The sequence below is a fragment of the Entelurus aequoreus genome, linkage group LG18, assembly GCF_033978785.1.
Source record: "Entelurus aequoreus isolate RoL-2023_Sb linkage group LG18, RoL_Eaeq_v1.1, whole genome shotgun sequence".
Taxonomy (NCBI): domain Eukaryota; kingdom Metazoa; phylum Chordata; class Actinopteri; order Syngnathiformes; family Syngnathidae; genus Entelurus; species Entelurus aequoreus.
The window spans coordinates 4,176,511-4,198,438 of record NC_084748.1 but is presented as its reverse complement, the minus strand read 5'-3'; the positions used below and the strand labels follow the sequence as shown (position 1 = coordinate 4,198,438).

The 21,928-nt window shown below is 37.1% G+C and overlaps 2 protein-coding genes across 2 annotated transcripts in view; one reads left to right on the top strand and one right to left on the bottom strand.

Moving 5' to 3' along the window:
- Window positions 1-228: 228 nt before the first annotated feature.
- rpl9 (ribosomal protein L9) lies at window positions 229-15,200 on the bottom strand. Its single transcript, XM_062026314.1, has 8 exons — window positions 15,101-15,200; window positions 14,502-14,548; window positions 14,320-14,435; window positions 9,073-9,168; window positions 8,779-8,911; window positions 8,574-8,654; window positions 2,402-2,528; window positions 229-356 (listed from the first exon to the last, which is right to left on the bottom strand). Exons 2-7 carry the CDS (start codon window positions 14,545-14,547, stop codon window positions 2,422-2,424), a joined length of 579 nt encoding a protein of 192 aa, XP_061882298.1. The 5' UTR covers window position 14,548; window positions 15,101-15,200; the 3' UTR covers window positions 229-356; window positions 2,402-2,421.
- A 3,669-nt stretch (window positions 15,201-18,869) lies between these two features.
- The window catches only part of lias (lipoic acid synthetase), a 13,838-nt gene continuing 10,779 nt past the window's right edge, over window positions 18,870-21,928 (top strand). The window contains exons 1-2 of the mRNA XM_062026319.1: window positions 18,870-19,025; window positions 19,345-19,532. Of these exons, the coding sequence (XP_061882303.1) occupies window positions 18,918-19,025; window positions 19,345-19,532 (296 nt within the window). The 5' untranslated portion in view covers window positions 18,870-18,917. The remainder of the gene's footprint in view (window positions 19,026-19,344; window positions 19,533-21,928) is intronic.

The window sequence follows — 21,928 nt, the reverse complement described above, 5'->3', positions numbered from 1 at the left end:
TCAGGCCAGCAGGGGGAAGAACTTTGGCGTGACGAGGCCCCTCACATGACTACAGGGCCCCTAGCTAGGTCCCAACTTGGAAAGTGTGTTGGCCATACTCTCCATCCATGGCTCTGGGACACAGCTGATATCATCAGTCGAGGTGTGTCTGCTACATAATACACAATAATATTGTCTCCTCCTGTATTTGACTCTCAAAATTATCTCAGCAAATCAAACACTAAGAAATTACGTAAACTTTTTATTGGTCAAAACAGAACATGATCAATTCTTCAGCATTTGGTGGTTTTCTTGCCGACATGGATGAAATGAGGAAGTTTCGGGTGTTTGTCGTCATGGCAACTTCAACAAGGCCACTGAAACAAAGTGAAAGAAATGAACATTATACATCTATAAAAGCACTAGAAGATCTGTCCAACACAACTGATGTAGTGCATGAACTGACCTGAAGGAGGCAGCAATGAGCTACAGGGTATCAAAACTACAGGCTAACTGTTAGCTTATTTATTGCAGAGGAAATGACATGGAAACAGGCTCCGCACCCACCTGTGTCTGTCTTAAATAAGCCATCCTTACATTAAGCATCAACTGGTTACATCATTGTGAGGTAAAGACATCCGGTGGAAATATAAAACACGCCAACATGAATTAGTTATTAAGAACTAAGAATTTAAATCTACTAGCGACCACGCAGTCTGATAGTTTATATATCAATGATGAAATCTTAACATTGCAACACATGCCAATACGGCCGGGTTAACTTATAAAGTGACATTTTACATTTCCCGCCACACTTCCGCTTGAAAACGTCGCGGTATGATGACGTATGCGCGTGACGTCACGAGGTCAAGGGAAGTGTTTGGACCCAATTCAAATACCTCTGTTTTCTTCGACAAAATTCCACAGTATTCTGGACATCTGTGTTGGTGAATCTTTTGCAATTTGTTTAATGGACAATGAAGACTGCAAATAAGAAAGTTGTAGGTGCGATCGGTGTATTAGCGGCTGGCTGTAGCAACACCAACACAATCAGGAGGTTGTGTTGTGTTTGAGCTGGATAGCAGACGCGCTACCGTGAGTACAGCTTTGGCTTCCATACATTTGATCGCTTGCCCGTACGTGCGTGTCGCTATGTGCATGTCACGTACGTAACTTTGGGGAAATATATGTTTCTTGCCGACTATGATGGCGGCCGGGGTGTCGTCAAAAGCGTACAACGGCCGCCGCCGCATCTAAGTTAGCTTCTATTTTTTTAGCTTCGCCAAGCTGAAAATTATTAATCGTGTATTTACATGTTCATTGTTTAATAGTATTGGTGATCTTCTGTCTATCCTTCCAGTCAGGGTTTTTTTTAAATTTAGTTTCTATCTGCATTTGAGACTGATGCTATCACGTTAGCCCCGTAGCTAAGTTAGCTTCTATTTGTTTAGCTTCGCCAAGCTGAAAATTATTAACAGTGTATTTACATGTTCATGGTTTAATAGTATTGTTGATCTTCTGTCTATCCTTCCAGTCAGGGTTTTTTAAAATTTTGTTTCTATCTGCATTTGAGCCTGCTATCACATTAGCTCTGTAGCTAAGTTAGCTTCTATTTTTTTAGCTTCGCCAAGCTGAAAATTATTAACCGTGTATTTACATGTTCATGGTTTAATAGTATTGGTGATCTTCTGTCCATCCTTCCAGTCAAACCGTGTATTTACATGTTCAGTCACTGTGAATGTCCATTCCGCGTTCTCGACTCTCATTTTCAAGAGGATATAGTATCTGAGGTGGTTTAAAATACAAATCCGTGATCCACAATAGAAAAAGGAGAGAGTGTGGAATCCAATGAAACAGCTTGTACCTAAGTTACGGTCAGAGCGAAAAAAGATACACCCCGCACTACACTGTAGTCCTTCACTCTAAAGTTCTTCATCCACGAATCTTTCATCTTTTCGCTCAAATTAATGGGGTAATCGTCGCTTTCTCGGTCCGAATGTCTCTCGCTCCATTGTAAACAAAGCGGAATTGTGAGGAATCCTTTGTCTTGTGACATCACGCTACTTCCGGTAGGGGCAAGCCTTTTTTTTATCAGATACCAAAAGTTGCAATCTTTATCGTCGTTGTTCTATACTAAATCCTTTCAGCAAAAATATGGCAATATCGCGAAATGATCAAGTATGACACATAGAATGGATCTGCTATTCCCGTTTAAATATAAAAAATTCATTTCAGTAGGCCTTTAATTAGGTTGTGTTGCCTTTAAGTTCTTGTATTTTCCGCTCAATGATTAATTTAAATGTGAAAGAAGATTCGCTATGGCCACAAAGCAAATGTTTACATCCTGTGTAAGTTGCTACTTTGGCGGAAGAGCTAGAAATTACAACAGTCACAATTTGGCTGGGTTTTTTTTTTTTCTTACCTGAAGTGCAGATGCAAATTTCACTGATCTGCTTCCAAAACTGTGCCCTTCTCGGATACGTAAATACCATCCAAGAACTTCCTGATATCCTTATTCTTGACTGTGGTGGCTTGCTGGATGAGTGCAGCTGGAAGACAGAAATGAAGAGTGAAAAGCAGCACGATTCCAAGATGGCAAACATCACAGAGATGCTCTAGGCCAGGGCTGTCCAAAGTGAGGCCAGGGCTGTCCAAAGTGCGGCCAGGGGTGTCCAAAGTGCGGCCCGGGGGCCATTTTTTAACAGCCCCACGGCACATTTTAAAAATACGATTGAAAAAAATAAAAAAAACATTAAAAGTGGTATTTAAAGAGCAAAGAGGTGAAATGTAGCAATGTTTACTCTAATCACACAAAGCTGCCATATAGGCTGTTTCTTTCTTTAAAAAATAATGAATCAAAATCAATGTCATTATGAATTATTGACCTATTCAAGGCTCCAATTACATCACATTAAATATTTTGAGATACTTTTTGGGGAAAATGTTGCATATTTTGTGTTTGCCATGTAAAAAAACGAGCCGTTTTGTTATAAAGGGCCTAAAACTAACAAACAAAAAACAAACAATACAACTTATAATTGACAGACAGATCTGAAGTTGATCTCGAGATTATTGTGTTAAAAGTAAACAGTAAAAAAAAGAAAATTATAATTTATTTTTTAACACTTTAATGAGTAGGACCCTTTTGGATCTCCTACAATTTTAGTGTGATTAGTTTTTAAGTGTCATTGCTCAAAAAAATAATAATGAATTAAAATCAATGGTGTTATGAGTTATTGACCTTTTTAAGGCTCCAATTATTATGTAATCTCAAATATCCCACTTAAAAATTTTATTGGGTGAAAATATTGCATATTTTGTGTTTTTTTCATTAAAAAAAAAGGATTTTCTTTGACAAAAAGAGCATACAATTTAAATCTTTAAAAAATGTTATATTGACAGATAGACCTGATGTTGATCTAGAGATTTAAAAACTTGACTAATAACAAATAATAATACTGAATAATGACACTTTTTTTTTTTTTTGGACCAAAACCCTTTGTGGTCCCTGGGATCAAGCCTGAGTGGAAGCCTAAATGTATATTTTTATACATATATTGTTAGGGATGTCCGATAATATTGGCCTGCCGATATTATCGGACGATAAATGCGTTAAAATGTAATATCGGAAATTATCGGTATCGGTTTTTTTTATTATCTGTATCAGGTTTTTTTTTTGTTTGTTGTTTTTTTTTAAATTAAATCAACATAAAAGACACAAGATACTTACAATTAGTGCACCAACCCAAAAAACCTCCCTCCCCCCATTTACACTCATTCACACAAAAGGGTTGTTTCTTTCTGTTATCAATATTGTGGTTCCTACATTATATATCAATATATATCAATACAGTCTGCAAGGGATACAGTCCGTAAGCACACGATTGTGCGTGCTGCTGCTCCACTAATAGTACTAACCTTTAACAGTTAATTTTACTCATTTTCATTAATTACTAGTTTCTATGTAACTGTTTTTATATTGTTTTACTTTCTTTTTTATTCAAGAAAATGTTTTTAATTTAGTTATCTTATTTTATTATTATTTTTAAAAAGTACCTTATCTTCACCATACCTGGTTGTCCAAATTAGGCATAATGTGTTCATTCCACGACTGTATATATCGGTTGATATCGGTATCGGTTGATATCGGTATCGGTTGATATCGGTATCGGTAATTAAAGAGTTGGACAATATCGGAATATCGGATATCGGCAAAAAGCCATTATCGGACATCCCTATATATTGTATTGGTTTTTAAAATAAAAAATATAAAAATGGCCCCTGCTAGCTTTGATTTTTCAATGTGCGGCCCTCAGTGGAAAAAGTTTGGACACCCCTGCTATAGGCGCTTCAATGTCATCATTTTCAAACTCGAGCACGATGGGAGGGACTAAAACATTTCAACAAGAGAGGCACAACAGCTTGAAATGACCTTCTTCTCAACAGTTATGGCAACAGGTCAAATGGATTCTAAGTACTAAAGCTGAGCGTTAGTCCGCTGTGAACTGAAAACGCCGCATGATGAACTCGAGGAAGTCCGTTTTTAGTCGTCATGCCGCATTCAAATGATATCGCAATGGGCAATATGAGACAGAGACATATGTAACCCGTGCTGGCAAAATGAGTCGGAATGCGCACAGGCTAATTTTGAGCTACAGGCAAATAAGTGAAAAAAATGTATCTTGGTTGAAATTGAGATTTTCACAAAAATGAGTCCATTAAGCCACAATCTAGCGATCCCAATCATCGAAATAGCAAGAAAACATCTTAAATCACCTTTATTTGTAGGTTTTGTACGAGGTATGTCTTCAGAAATTAGTCCTTTGTGTTCAAATTCCTTGAGAAAATCCAGTGTTTTCAACGCTCACTGGCGGCAATAAGGGGGAATCCCCCTAGCCATATTTGCTATCATTGTGACGCCTACTTTGTAAAAATGAGCATGGAATTCCCGATGACGCCATTCTGAACCAATACAATTCGAGTTTTTAAACCTGTCCCGACGTAAACAAATCCGGCTTGTTGCTAAGCGGTCGCTGTGAGGCGTACCCTCATTGGTTGAATCCCCCCGCGCGGTGCATTGTGGTATCATGGCTGCGCCCTGATGAAAAACAACACAGTAATTCGAGCGGAATATTTGGTGAAAAAAGGTGATTTTCGAACATTTAATTATTATTTTTGTGGATAAGTTAGACTGTTTTACATTGCGTAATGGATTTAGAAGGTGGAGAGGGTACACAGGCGGTTGCAAGTACGCTAAATTCACTGCAGTCGGCGAATCTTCTTAGTGCTGCTGGCCAGGAATATTACGGACAGCTGACCAGCTGACAAACTGACCAGTGAACAAAAAAACTGACATAACAGTGTTGACATTTTTGTACATAACCGTTTTCAATAGAGTTGAATATATATTTTTCCTTTAGACATGGGATTTGACTTTAATTGTACCAATTTTGGTGTTGCTACAAGGACTTTTAAGGTATGGTTGCTATGGAGTTTTGTTCTGGAACATTCTGTTCTGGAACAGTAAACTTTAAGCTGGTTTTTCTCAAAACGGACCCTCAAACTTGGTCGACTTCAATCGGACGTAACTCGGTCATTTTCTGTCCGATTCCAACAAACCATATATCATTTTGAAGGTCTTTAGATGGAGAATGTGTAAATAACAATAACTCCGTTTTTAAAAATTTTAATTTCCTCATTGTGACTCATTTTGCCAGCACAGGTCACATATATTGAACCAACTGACCCAAATCTTTACATTGAACAAACAGAGCTGGGCCACATGTAGGAAAAAATAAATCAAACAAAACAATATGTTTTTCATATCAGTTGATATATTTATCACAATATAAATAAAATCACTATTTCTCATGTTTAAATATTAAAGGGGAACTGCACTTTTTTTTTATAGGAATCGTTCACAATCATTATGAAAGACATGACGAATGGATTTTTTGTGTGCATTCTAAATATTAAATAAAATGGATCAAAAGTCCGCTTACAATAGCGCTGTTCTATTCTGCCTGTAGAGCCCCTAAAAAACATCCCAACACCTCCATTAGGGTTTTATCTACATGATGTAAGTATATATGTCATGTAGTAACAGGCCTGTATACAATAATATTTACGTATTTTAAAATCATACGCGACGCATTAATTTCAAAACACATCACATGTGATTTTTTTTCTTCACTGATTACTCACTGCAGGTTTTCTGAGAGCCAACAAACATAACAAAACATCACTTACTGTACAATGTCGCCTGTCATTCAGATGCCGACTGCTGGGATGTTAATATATTCCCATTTAGATGAAAAATGTCTCATAATCCCAGCAATGAAACTGTGTGTGGGGGGAACAAGCGCTTTTTGTGTCCTTCTCGCCAGTTGCAGGTCTTAAAGGCCTACTGAAAGCCACTACTAGCGACCACGCAGTCTGATACTTTACATATCGATGATGAAATCTTAAAGGCCTACTGAAAGCCACTACTAGCGACCACGCAGTCTGATAGTTTATACATCAATGATGAAATCTTAACATTGCAACACATGTCAATACGGCCGGGTTAACTTATAAAGTGACATTTTAAATTTCCCGGGGACCTTCCGGTTGAAAAGGTCTATGTATGATGACGTATGCGCGTGACGTCGATGGTTGAAACGGAAGTATTCGGACACATTGTATCCCAATACAAACAGCTCTGTTTTCATCTCATAATTCCACAGTATTCTGGACATCTGTGTTGGGGAATCTTTTGCAATTTGTTTAATGAACAATGGAGACTGCAAAGAAGAAAGCTGTAGGTGGGATCGGTGTATTAGCGGCGGACTACAGCAACACAACCAGGAGGACTTTGAGATGGATAGCAGACGTGCTATCCGACGCTAGCCGCCGACCGCATCGATGATCGGGTGAAGTCCTTCGTCGCGCCGTCGATCGCTGGAACGCAGGTGAGCACGGGTGTTGATGAGCAGATGAGGGCTGGCTGGCGTAGGTGGAGCGCTAATGTTTTTATCATAGCTCTGACGAGGTCCCGTAGCTAAGTTAGCTTCAATGGCGTCGTTAGCAACAGCATTGCTAGGCTTCGACAGGCGGCACAGCATTAACCGTGTAGTTACAGGTCCAGTGTTTGGTTCGGTGTTTCCTGATAGTAGTATTGTTGATCTGCTGTCTATCCTTCCAGTCAGGGGCTTATTTATTTTGTTTCTATCTGCATTTAAGCACGATGCTATCGCGTTAGCTCCGTAGCTAAAGTGCTCCGCCGATGTATTGTCGTGGAGATAAAAGTCACTGTGAATGTCCATTTCGCGTTCTCGACTCTCATTTTCAAGAGGATATAGTATCCGAGGTGGTTTAAAATACAAATCCGTGATCCACAATACAAAAAGGACAAAGTGTGGAATCCAATGAGCCAGCTTGTACCTAAGTTACGGTCAGAGCGAAAAAAGATACGTCCTGCACTGCACTCTAGACCTTCACTCTCACGTTCCTCATCCACGAATCTTTCATCCTGGCTCAAATTAATGGGGTAATCGTCGCTTTCTCGGTCTGAATCGCTCTCGCTGCTGGTGTAAACAATGGGGAAATGTGAGGAGCCCTTCAACCTGCGACGTCACGCTACTTCCAGTACAGGCAAGGCTTTTATTTATCAGCGACCAAAAGTTGCAAACATTATCGTCTGTGTTCTCTACTAAATCCTTTCAGCAAAAATATGGTAATATCGCGAAATGATCAAGTATGACACATAGAATGGATCTGCTATCCCCGTTTAAATTTTTAAAAAATTCATTTCAGTAGGCCTTTAAGTGGCGGTCAAAGTGTCCCAACTTGTCAGATTATATCACCAGCCACCTTCGGTCCAGGTGAGAGGCGTGATTTATGATCTACGATAAATTTACAGGGAGCAAGTGAGTGAGGAGACCACTGGATGTAAACATTGGCACACAGGAAGTGATCACGTTGCTGCTATAGTTTGTCTGCGCTTCCAATACCAATATCACTAATACTTGCTTAATATTCAAGTCACCAAATTTAAATGGAGTATTGTTGGCACTTTGAATGGTTATTTAATGGATTCCTTGGGCGGAATAGTGGAGCTCCCAGCTGACTTTTATTTTATATTTCGAATGCATTAAAAAAATCCTTTCATCGTCATGTCTTTCATAATGATTGTGAATGATAAATAAATAAATGGGTTATACTTGTATAGCGCTTTTCTACCTTCAAGGTACTCAAAGCGCTTTGACAGTATTTCCACATTCACCCATTCACACACATAGGCAATATTCCCAAGAAAGTGCAGTTCCCCTTTAATATTGCTAATAATTGAGATATGAAGACAACGGGTTGTTTTTGTTTAAAAATGATCTTTTTTGTCAGAGGCTGAACATGACAAATGTTCTGAAGAACATCCATTGCGGGGGATGGAGTCTATCCCAGCTGCACTGCAAGTACTTTGGATGAAAGGCTCCGTGTATCTTACTGTATAATATCACATATACACACACTGCCACTATTATTTGACACATATTTTGCTCACAGCTGTTATTAATGTTGTTATTGCCCACGCACAAGTACAGGATGTAATAACGTACCTGAATTCGACACCAGCTCAATATCGTTGCCCTCCAGCACCAACTCATCCTTCTGGGCTGCGGAGACTATGCAATTCACACCTGCAAAAGAAACAACGGGACAATGTTTGGACTGTGACGTCAAAACATTCATTTTTTTGTCCTTCTTTCCGGTACCGTTTTGTTTTGTTTTTGTTACTGCAGCGATCAAGATGTGAACACTCACCTGCCCTCATTTGGACACGACGGATGTACTTCTCACCCAAGAAGTTCCTGATCTCCACCATGCTGCCGCTCTCCTGAACAACAACGTTGATGGGGAAATGGGCATACACGGAACGCATTTTGTACCGGAAACCCTGCAAGGAGACAAGACAGGGTGTTAGAATATTCCTGCTTTGCATGTAAAACACCCCAAGTGAGCTACTAAACAACTATTTCTAATACATTTCATAACGGTTGGAAAAGGTTTCATTTCCTATTTAGCCTAACAATTGTATTAGGTTGGACATATTCTCACCAGAGTGACTCCCTTGATCATGTTCTGGACGTGACTGCAGATGGTGCGCACTGTTGCCAGCTCCTTCCGGTTCCCCCACCATTTCACTACACGCAGCTGAAAGAGAGGAGTCCCTTTTAACCAAGTCTCTCCAGGTTTCAACATGTCAAATTTAAGACCATCTTGAAAATAATTTAAGACCATTCCATGTCCATACGGACAAGAAATACAAGGACCAAGTAAAAATCAGAGGTCCAGAATGAATTTTAAGTACCGTATTTTCCGCACCATAAGCCGCCCCGTGTTATTAGCCGCACTTTCAATGAACGGCATATTTCAAAACTTTGTTTACCTATAAGCCGCCCCGTGTTATTAGCCGCACCTACGCTACGCTAAAGGGAATGTCAACAAAACAGTCAGATAGGTCAGTCAAACTTTAATAATATATTACAAACCAGCGTTCTAACAACTCTGTTCACTCCCAAAATGTAATGTGCAAATGTGCAATCACAAAAATAGTAACACTCAAAATAGTGCAGAGCAATAGCAACATCAATAACTCAACGTTGCTCACACGTTAATGTCACACAACACACAAAATAAACATTTAAAGCTCACTTTCTGAAGTTATTACTCATCCACAAATCCCTCGAATTATTCTTCTTCGGTGTGCTTCACTTGTTTATTGACACCATCTGTGATGTGGACGCGCATGCAGTCGTAGATCAACAGGGACGGAGCTGCGGGAAAAAAGTCACCCGGTGTCTTCGCTCATCTTTTCTTCATCCATCCATCCCTTCGAGTTAGCTTTTATGATGACGCCGGCTGGAAAGTTCTCTTTTGGCAAGGTCTTCCTTTTGAATATCACCATGGATGGAAGTTTCTGGCCGTTAGCATGGCAAGCTAGAACCACAGTAGGACGACTTCTCATTCCCTGTGGTGCGAATATTCACCGTACGTGTTCCCTTTGTATCCACAGTGCGGTTCACAGGAATATCAAAAGTCAGTGGAACCTTGTACGCGTGTCTCTTAGTAGGAGACATTTTGTGGTCTTTACAGAAACACACAAATGAAATGAAACGTAATATCCGCGCGCTTCTTCTACGGGGGCGGGTGCTCACCTTGGCGGTTGCTTACAGTAGAAGAAGCGCTTCCTCTTCTATGGGGGCGGTTGCTTACCGTAGAAGAAGAAGCGCTTCCTCTTCTACGGGGAAAAAAGATGGCGGCTGTTTACCGTAGTTGCGAGACCTAAACTTTATGAAAATAAATATTAATATTAATCCATATATAAGGCGCACCGGGTTATTAGCCGCACTGTCAGCTTTTGAGAAAAATTGTGGTTTTTAGGTGCGGCTTATGGTGCGGAAAATACGGTAATAAAGATTTGATCTTGAATGGGATTGTGCTGAAAATTCCAATTTCCCCTCAGGAATTAAAGTATTTCTGATTCTGATGAATTTATGATGTCACAGGTGTGATTCACTACAATAGGGCCCCACAGCACACTGGATTCCAGTTAATTGAAATACCACAACACTGGATATTGTTCAGATATGTTACATTTAAGAACTTGCACACAAAGCACGATGACGTGCGCATTTTCTGCGCATGCGTACGAGGTTGCGGTTTTAAACGGTGGCATTGTGTGTGGACACGGATAAGGTTAGGTGTGATTTACCCTGGATAACCTTATCCGGCTTAGTGTAAACGGGGCCAGAGTCAATAGCTGCGTTGATAGCAACCAATAAACCCCAAAGTTTTTGTGTTGTCTCTAGGGATGATACTCGAAACCGGTTTTCCCGGTTGTTCGATAAGAAAAGAACCGAGTCCTCGGACTCGAATCCCTTTTTGAGGAACCGGTACCCGTTATCGAGACCACTATAGTAAAGAAAAAGAGTTGGTTCTTTATTCGAATCCCTCGGAACGAATCCCGTCCCGACCAGAAATGCTCCGTGTGACATCACAAGAAATGGCGTCACGTAGCTCAGTCATTAGGCGCAGATAGGGAAAGCAGGAAAAAATGGACGGGAAAAAGCGCTCTAAGGTGTAATAAAGTTCAAAACAAAAGGTATAATCCAGACCTGGGCATTGTACGGCCCGCGGGCCGCATCCGGCCCTTTGCGCATCCCTGTCCGGCCCGCGTGAGGCCAATCATAAATTACAAAATACATTTCAAAAAGTATCTATGTCGAGTGTGCAATACAACGGTGCTGCTTTTGTTTTGAAAAGCGTTATTTGTATTACTTCCGTGTGGACGTATGCGCGTGTGCGATTGTGAGTGAATTGAACGGCGCAATTACAAATTACAAAATAAAGTTTAAAAAACATCTATGTCGTGCGCGCAATACAACTGTGCTGCTTTTATTTTGAAATGTGTTATTTATGCCGTATGTCCGGGGGGAACCTGTGAGTGAAGGTGCATAGAGACAAGTGATGAGACGCTAAAAAATGAAAAGTTGATGAGGAATGGCGTGTTTCCAACAAGTATTTCTTTACATAAATTAATGGTAAAGCCGTGTGTGGTACACAGGTTGCTGTGTTTAAATATAATTTTAATCGCCACTACACGAAGAAACACGAGGGAAAATACCGGAATGTGTCTGATGAAGCGCGCGCAAGGGAGGCTGATGCGTTGATGGTAAAACTGCAAACCCAACAAGGACTTTGTGCCATATTTCACACCCCCAGAGATGCAGCCGTCAGGACAAGTTTCGTCATTTCTCACAAAAGCGCCAGAAAAAGTAAGGCGTTTTCTGACGGAGAGTTTATTAAGGAGTGCTTATTGGACTTTGTTGCGCTGATAATACCCGGAGACATGGAATGTTTTTCGCTAACTTTGGATGAGAGCTCGGATGCAGTCAATTAAAGAGACAACCACAGGTAATGACTTGTTCACAGAGGTAAATGCGTGTTGGGACAAGCTGGCAGGTGTGACAATCCAATCCACTTTATTTATATAGCACATTTAAACAACAAAATGTTTCCAAAGTGCTGCACAACACTATTAAAAACAATATTCAAATATTATCCTTAGCTCCACCAACGACTGAATAAAAAGAAAAAACAATTACATATAAAACCAATATAAAAAAACTATATAAAATAAATATGATTAAAAACTATTTTTAACAACAGATGGTTGTCCAAATCTGATGGGGAAAAATGTTGGATAATGCAGGATAAAGTGACCATCAAAAGCAATCTGCTTTTGTATAAAGTTAAGTTAGGTTAAATTAAATTATTATTATTATTCTTGATTATTATTATTATTATCATCATTATTATTTATCTTACGGTATATCAAAAATAATATTGAGCAAAATTTAATTGAAATATTGTCGTGTGGCCCTCCAGCAGTGCCCGGGTTGCTTATGCGGCCCCCGGTGAAATTTAATTGCCCACCCCTGCTATAATCCAATGAATAACTTTACTGAGAGATTTGAGCAGGGTACAAACACATGACCAACACTTTTACCACCAACCGGAAACATAGCAACCAGGCTAGCAACGCACCTCCTTTACGGCAGCTGTCGCAACGTTCTTAAAACAACCACAGCACATACATATATATACAACACATCTCCCTTTTTTAACTTTTGTTTTTCTTTCCTTGTAAACAAAACAAAATCACACTGTAGATGTGTTGTCTGTCTAATTATAAATAATGCAGACGAGGCGTGTTGGCTGAGTTCTTGACGTTTACTTTCACAGCGTGCTCATAACCTCATTCTTAGCTGCCGGGTGACGATATGCATAAACACTTTTCGGGGCTACCGCGCATGCTCGTCACTCCCGTTGCATGCTGGGTAGTGTAGTTGTTATTTTCCCTAGCTCATAACATCTTTCCCCCTATAAAGAAAAAATGTTAACTCAATAAAGTGTATTTATTTTTTTAGCTTTAACTTTTCATTTTTTAGCATTGTAACCACATTTGCAAACAACTTTTCTCTTCATAGAATTTTCTTTCAATAAAGAAATAAAGTGCAAAAATGTCAAAGCATCATAACAAACAGTTATGTCAAATAGCAGCAGAAGTGCACTTTTTGGAGAGCTGTATTATTTTCAGTTTTGTGCCCAAGGGACTGATTTTATTTAACACTTATTATTTATACACCTATAGTGATCACAGAGACAGGTTGTTTTTGTGTTACTGTATATATTTGTTTTTCTGAAAAATCCCACTTAATATACTTTGGGTAACAACAGTCAATATTTATTTATTTAATTTTTTTAGGGGGGTTACATTCAATATTTATTTATTTATTAGATTAAATTGTTTTCTTATATAATAAAAGTGAGCTTTTGTTAACCAAATATTGTGTTTTTTTCCATATACAACAACCTATCTGGACTCGATAAAGAGAATCGATAAGGAATCGGTTCGATAAGAGGATTCGATAATAGGCTCGAACTCGATAATTTCTTATCAAACATCATCCCTACAGTCAGTCAGTGAAACTGGAGCTGTGAACTCTTAACTTAGAGCAGTTGGACAGTGGACAATATTGTGTTGTTTTTGTCCCTGCCCACAGTTGTTTCCGACATAAGCTGACAGTAAAAAAATAACTGAAGTGAACTTCAATTGTTTGCACTTTAAAACGTTTGTTTTTTTTAAATTGGATTTATTTAGGTTATTTTTCAGGGTCTTCTAATTTATTTTTAATGTATTCTATTCAATTGTATAATTATGTTGGTATTAGTGGTTATTTTGCACTTTAAATATAACATTTTGTTTTTATTGGATTTGTTGAGGCAATACTCTTATGTTGAAGGTTAAAATTTATGTAACCAATTGGTTAATAATAAAAGGGTCAGTTTTTCCTATACCTACTCTTGCTGACTATTGTTTTCTGTTTTAACACTACAACATCAGTAACAGTAACATCACTTTATCAAGCCTTTTCTAACATTCCACGCAACAAAATAAGGAATAAATATATGTATGATTCGTGCCTATATCGTATCGTATTGATATCGGTATCGGCCAATACTCAAGGCTACAATATCGGTATCGGAAGTGAAAAAGTTGTATCGGGACATCTCTAGTACTAGGTTGCGGTTTTAAACGGTGGCATTGTTGTGTGATTTACCCTGGATACCCTTAGTGTAAACGGGGCCAGAGTCAATAGCTGCGTTGATAGCAACCACGAACGAGACACATTTTACACAAATAAACCCCAAAGTTTTTGTCTCATCTCTCATGATTGTGAGCGATGAGCAAAATGTTTTTTAAAAAAGTGCAGTCTCCCTTGAAGTCTTCTTCCATACCTTCTTACTCTTCCTGCCCAAAAGACTGAGGTCCAGGTTGATGTGGCTGAACTCCCTGATGAGTTTGCCGCGGGGACCCTTGACGGTCACTCTGCGCCCCTTCAGCTTCACCTCGACTGTGGGGGGAGATGCAGTGGAGGTAAGCAGAGAGAACCAAGACAACCACAACATGTTTTTCTTACCATTGTCGGGGATGTCGACAGTCTGACTGCTGAGAATGGTCTTCATTCTGTAGTTTGGACCAGAAAGCTTTGATTAAGTTCATGTTTTCACTTTTAACCACTTTATACATGCGCGAGGGAGCTTTTTTGATTGATTGTAACTTTATACAGTACATATTCCGTACAATTGACCACTAAATGGTAACACCCCAATACGTTTTTCAACTAGTTTAAGTCGGGCTCCACGTTAATCAATTCAAGGTACACCACATCACATTAGCTCGCTAATGCTCCGCTAGCTAATGTTTCTACACATAAGTCCGTATTATTCATATCATTAAACCACACATTAAATTATTATCAGCGTAGAACATGAAACATATCTGAAGTTTATTCGTTGCGGTCCACAGCAGCAACAGAGGCCTTCACGCCGACCCGGCCTGACCGCTAAAGCCACAATTTAGCCCCTCACGGACATGTTGTTGACAAAATAGTGGCTCCCACTTAAAACGTATTAGTTCCCACATTGAAATAAGCAAGTTAGAAGCAAATGTGATGTGCACTTTTAGCAGATTGACCCAGATTAAGTCCGAGGATGAAACATTTTTGGTTGGCCTCACCTCGCCGGTAGTAGAGGAAAGGAAGGCGGAAGTACGTCACGACGCTGTTGTAGCGTACGTGCGTGACGTCATCAGACCTGCTCAATGGAGCTCAGATAAATGACAACCTATTCGAGTTTTCTGGTGGGTTATTTCGAGTTGTTAATTAAATCCCGGAATAAGATTGAAGGTAAAAAAAAAAAAAAATTATATTATTATCTTTATTGGAGGGATTCAAGGTGTTTTAAATGAGACCAGTTTTTTATTTATTGTATCTATTTATATATATTTTATTCTAATCTCATTTGTCTTTTCTCTTATATTTACTTTTACTTTTTGTAGCGAGGAAAATTTTCAACTTTCAATATATAGTAATAATACACTATAAAACACAACAATCATAGATTTTACATTGTAAAAAATTTGCATGAATTTTTACGTAGAAAAAACATTTCATTTAATTTTTATACATTTTTTTATTTTATATGCTGTAAAAAAAATTAAAAAAAACTGCAAATATTACGGTAAAATTGTGGCGAATGAGCTGCCAGTTTTATACAGTACTTAAATATCTGCTTGACTTATGAGTTCAACAAACTATTCATGTAAAAATTTTACAATAACATTTTTTAACTTTCAATATATAGTAATAATACACTATAAAACACAACTGTAGATTTTACAGTAGAAAAAACTTGCATTAACTTTTACGTTAAAAAAAAACATTTAATTTCATGTATTTTTTTATTTTATATGCTGCAAAAAAATAAAACTGCAAATATTACAGTACAATTGTGGCAAATGAGCTGCCAGTTTTATACAGTACTTAAATATCTGCTTGACTAATGAGTTCCACAAACTGTTTATGTAAAGATTTTACAGTAAAAAATGTTCAATTTCCAATATATAGTAATAATACACTATAAAACACAACAACCATAGATTTTACAATATAAAAAATGTGTATGAATTTTTACGTAAAAAAAACAATTTCATTTAATTTCATAATTTTTTTTATTTTATATGCTGTAAAAAAAAACAAAAAACTGCAAATATTACGGTAAAATTGTGGCGAATGAGCTGCCAGTTTTATACAGTACTTAAATATCTGCTTGACTTATGAGTTCAACAAACTATTCATGTAAAAATTTTACAATAACATTTTTTAACTTTCAATATATAGTAATAATACACTATAAAACACAACTGTAGATTTTACAGTAGAAAAAACTTGCATTAACTTTTACGTTAAAAAAAAACATTTAATTTCATGTATTTTTTTATTTTATATGCTGCAAAAAAATAAAACTGCAAATATTACAGTACAATTGTGGCAAATGAGCTGCCAGTTTTATACAGTACTTAAATATCTGCTTGACTAATGAGTTCCACAAACTGTTTATGTAAAGATTTTACAGTAAAAAATGTTCAATTTCCAATATATAGTAATAATACACTATAAAACACAACAACCATAGATTTTACAATATAAAAAATGTGTATGAATTTTTACGTAAAAAAAACAATTTCATTTAATTTCATAATTTTTTTTATTTTATATGCTGTAAAAAAAAACAAAAAACTGCAAATATTACGGTAAAATTGTGGCGAATGAGCTGCCAGTTTTATACAGTACTTAAATATCTGCTTGACTTATGAGTTCAACAAACTATTCATGTAAAAATTTTACAATAACATTTTTTAACTTTCAATATATAGTAATAATACACTATAAAACACAACTGTAGATTTTACAGTAGAAAAAACTTGCATTAACTTTTACGTTAAAAAAAAACATTTAATTTCATGTATTTTTTTATTTTATATGCTGCAAAAAAATAAAACTGCAAATATTACAGTACAATTGTGGCAAATGAGCTGCCAGTTTTATACAGTACTTAAATATCTGCTTGACTAATGAGTTCCACAAACGGTTCATGTAAAAATTTTACAGTAACATTTTTCAACTTCCAATATATAGTAATAATACACTATAAAACACAACAACCGTGGATTTTACAGTATAAAAAATGTGCATGAATTTTTACGTAAAAAAACATTTAATTTAATTTCATAATTTTTTTTAGTCCAGGGTGTACCCCGCCTTCCGCCCGAATGCAGCTGAGATAGGCTCCAGCGACCCCCCGCCACCCCAAAAAGGGACAAGCGGTAGAAAATGGATGGATGGATGCTGTAGAAAGAAAAAAAAATGCTAATATTACGGTAAAATTGTGGCGAATGAGCTGCCAGTTTTATACAATACTTAAATATCTGCTTGACTTATGAGTTCAACAAACTGTTCATGTAAAAAATTTACAGTCAAATTTTTCAACTTCCAATATATAGTAATAATACACTATAAAACACAACAACCGTAGATTTTACAGTATAAAAAAATCTGCATTAATTTTTACGTTAAAAAAAAACATTCAATTTAATTTCATATTTTTTAAATTTTATATGCTGTAAAAATGAAAATAAAAACTGCAAATATTACGGTAAAATCGTGGTGAATGAGTTGCCGGTTTTATACGGTACTTAAATATCTGCTTGACTTGTGAGTTCAAGGCAAGTAATCCAACAAACTGTTCATGTAAAAATTTTACAGTAACATTTTTAAACTTTCAATATATAGTAATAATACACTATGAAAAACAACAACTGTAGATTTTACAGTATAAGAAATTTGCATGAATTGCTTTCATGTTTTTATTTATATTTTATCTGTTTCTGTTTTATCTAGTGTTTTTCATGTTTTTATTTGTATTAACATTTTCTATTATATATTCTAACTTTCTATTTTCTTTTTTTTTATACTTTGTAGTACTTTGAGATTTTAACAAATGTAAAGTGCGTTACAAATGTAATTCACTATTATTATTATTCATTAAGTTAAAAAAACATTTAATTTAATTTCATGTATTTTTTTATTTTATATGCTGGGAAAAAAACAAAAATGCAAATATTACGGTACAATTTTGGCGAATGAGCTGCCAGTTTTATACAGTACTTAAATGTCTGCTTGACTTACGACTTCAACAAACTGTTCATGTAAACATTTTACAGTAACATTTTTCAACTTTCAATATATAGTAATAATACACTATAAAACACAACAACCGTAGATTTTACAGTATAAAAAATGTGCATTAATTTTTTACGTTAAAAAAACATTTAATTTAATTTAATATTTATTTATTTTATTTTATATGCTGTAAAAAAAAAACTTCAAATATTACGGTATAATTGTGGTGAATGAGCATGAATTACTTTCATGTTTTTATTTCTATTTTGTCTATGTTTCTGTTTTATCTAGTGTTTATCTAGTATTTTTCATTTCTATTTTAATTTTCTATTAAATATTCTAATTTTCTATTTTCTTTTTTTTATACTTTGTAGCACTTTGATATTTTAACAAATGTAATAATAATAATTATTATTAAAACATTTAATTTAATTTCATGTAGTTTTTTAATTTTATATGCTGGAAATTTTTTTTATTTGAAACTGCAAATATTACGGTAAAATTTTGTTTTATACAGTACAGTCTAAAGATTTGGTTTTGTACAGTTTACGTAAAAAAAACAAGTATATAAATGTTTTATATATACACATTTATATTCATACTGTATATTATTCACTGTTAAAACTGTGAATAACTGCGATGTGGCCCTCAGTGAAAACGAGTTTGACACGCCTGATTTTAAATCTAAACTCAAATATGTGTGTATTATATTGCGAACTGCAAAGTTTCTGTTCTACCACTTCTGGCGCCGCCATTGAACGCATCACCAGACCAGACTAGCCGCCGGCCGAGCTGTGCTGCTCCTCGCACTCTATGCTAGCACTAGCTAATGTCATGGCGCTGCTCAAGCAAAGCCGCAACATAGTCGGCAGTTTCTCCTCCAAGCGCCCCTGGCTGCTGACAACGACAACTTTCTCACATGTCAGTATTTAACTTCTGCTCACTTAACCCGCTATGGAGGGTCTAAGTTGAACTGGCGTCAAATGAGGCCTTGTTTTCAGAATTGTGCCATAGCCGAACTCTGGTGTTTACTAAGTAATATTATTGTTCATGTTAATGTTCCAATGATTGTCTCATACACACTAAGTAATATTATTGTGTGCGAGGACCTGGCTTTAGTTCATGTTAAATGATAAATGGGTTATACTTGTATAGCGGGGAGGTGAGGGGAGCAGTGAGCAGCAGCGGTGGCCGCGCTCGGGAATCCTCGTACCTGTCATCAGTGAAACATCTCCCGCAGGTTTACGCCAGCAGCACGTCCTCCGCCGCCAAGTCCTCCCGGATCCGGGCCGACCGGAGCAAAGGACCGCTGGGCCACGACGATGGTGACCACGGACCCTCGCTGCAGGACTTCATATCCGGGGAACTGTCGGAGAAAAGCAAGTGGGAGGAGTACAGAGGCGACTTGAAGAGGCAGAAGGGCGAGAGGTGGGTTTGTTTAATACTTCTCCTCACTTTTTACCACGAAGCCACGCTGTTGTAACACGCGGCTTGGCATTGTCTTGCTGAAATAAGCAGGGGCGTCCATGATAACGTTGCTTGGATGGCAACATATGTTGCTCCAAAACCTATAAGTACCTTACAGATGTGTAAGTAACCCATGTCTTGGGCACTAATACACCCCCATACCATCACACTTTGCGCCTAGAACAATCCGGATGGTTCTGTCCCTCTTTGGTCCGGACACGACACGACGTCCACAGTTTCCAAAAACAATTTGAAATGTGGACTCGTCAGACCACAGAACACTTTTCCACTTTGCATCAGTCCATTTTAGATGAGCTCGGGCCCAGCTAAGCCGGCGGCGTTTCTGGGTGTTGTTGATAAATGGCTTTGCATAGTAGAGTTTTAACTTGCACTTACAGATGTAGCGACCGACCGTAGTTACTGACAGTGGTTTTCTGAAGTGTTCCTGAGCCCATGTGGTGATATCCTTTACACACCGATGTGGCTTTTTGATGCAGTACAGCCTGAGGGATCCAAGGTGCGTAATATCATGGCTTACGTGCAGTGATTTCTCCAGATTCTCTGAACCTTTTGATGATATCACGGAGCGTAGATGGTGAAATCCCTCAATTCCTTGCAATAGCTTGGTTGAGAAATGTTGTTCTTCAACAATTTGCTCAGGCATTTGTTGACAAAGTGGTGACCCTCGCCCCCGTCCTTGTTTGTGAACGACTGAGCATTTCACGGAAGCTGCTTTTACACCCAATCATGGCACCCACCTGTTCCCAATTAGCCCGTTCACCTGTGGGATGTTCCAAATAAGTCTTTGATGAGCATTCCTCAACGTTCTCACTCTTTTTTGCCACTTGTGCCAGCTTTTTTGAAACATGTTGCAGGCATCAAATTCCAAGTGAGCTAATATTTGCAAAAAAAATGAAGTTTCTCAGTGTGAACATGAAATATCTTGTCTTTGCAGTCTATTCAATTGAATATAAGTTGAAAAGGATTTGTTGTATTCTCTTTTTATTGACCATTTACACGACCTGACAACTTATCTGCTTTTGGGGTTTGTAGAAAACTCATAAGTTATTAATATATGTCTATTAAATTGGAATTATTTGCAAACAAAATAAAACAATAATAATACAAGGAAAAAGTAATAGTTTCAGGTGTAATATTATGATAATGTAAAGATGTGATATTCTGGAAAAAAACATTTTTAACCCTCTTTTTTTAACTTTGTAGCACTTTGAGATCCAGTTTGATTAACATAAATGAATTGTATTATTATAATTATGTAAATGACCTTAAAGTCAGAATATTACTGGAACAACAAGAAACAAGTTACAACGACAAGTAACATCATCCTAACTAGGGATGTCCGATAATGGCTTTTTGCCGATATTCCGATATTGGCCAACTCTTTAATTACCGATACCGATATCAACCGATATATGCAGTCGTGGAATTAACACATTATTATGCCTAATTTGGACAACCATGTAGGGTGAAGATAAGGTACTTTTTAAAAAAAATAATAAAATAAGATAACTGTAAGTGTTGTTGAAACTTACACTTAATATTTTTGTTTTAAGGGTTAATATTTTTTGTTGAAAATTATTATGGTTGTGAATTCATTTTAAATTTTTTGTAAATAAGACACATTTTGTACTATTAAAAGGGGCAATTTATTTCCTATGTTACACCGCTATTCTCGCGAGGTTTGGTTTACTATTAGAGACTGCGAGACCTGCATTCGCCCAGACACGAAAAAGACTTTGAGCAAGCCATCAGCAGCAGCAAGAACATTTCGCTAGCTGAACAAGGTATTTTGTTATATTGTGTCGAATTGTTCTGTATATTTATAAAGTACATTGGTTTAATTATTGTACGCTTATTTAGTATGCACAAGACTGAAGTATTTGCTGCCCAAGAACCTCCGAAGTGGCAGGCGGCCACGAGGTAGCTATTTTGTTTAGCACTTTATTTTCCTGTGACTGAACTATGTCTAAAGCATTGTATTTCATGTCTTGTCCTGTAGTTTTCACGGCATAAACCCAGTAAAGAGCCCGTCTTTAAGAAGCCGTGCCAGTGTTGTCAATAACTAAATTAAAAACATTTTCTTGAATAAAAAAGAAAGTAAAACAATATAAAAACAGTTACATAGAAACTAGTAATTAATGAAAATGAGTCAAATTAACTGTTAAAGGTTAGTACTATTAGTGGAGCAGCAGCACGCACAATCATGTGTGCTTACGGACTGTATCCCTTGCAGACTGTATTGATATATATTGATATATAATGTAGGAACCAGAATATTGATAACAGAAAGAAATGGGGAGAGGGAGGTTTTTTGGGTTGGTGCACTAATTGTAAGT

Excerpts from the sequence above, each read along its gene's own strand:
- rpl9 (XM_062026314.1), bottom strand. The coding sequence starts at position 14,547 with ATGAAGACCATTCTCAGCAGTCAGACTGTCGACATCCCCGACAATG. Across the intron at positions 8,912-9,072 it reads TGATCAAGGGAGTCACTCTG|GGTTTCCGGTACAAAATGCG; the intron begins GTGAGAATATGT and ends GTCTCCTTGCAG. Across the intron at positions 2,529-8,573 it reads TGAGCTGGTGTCGAATTCAG|CTGCACTCATCCAGCAAGCC; the intron begins GTACGTTATTAC and ends TCTGTCTTCCAG.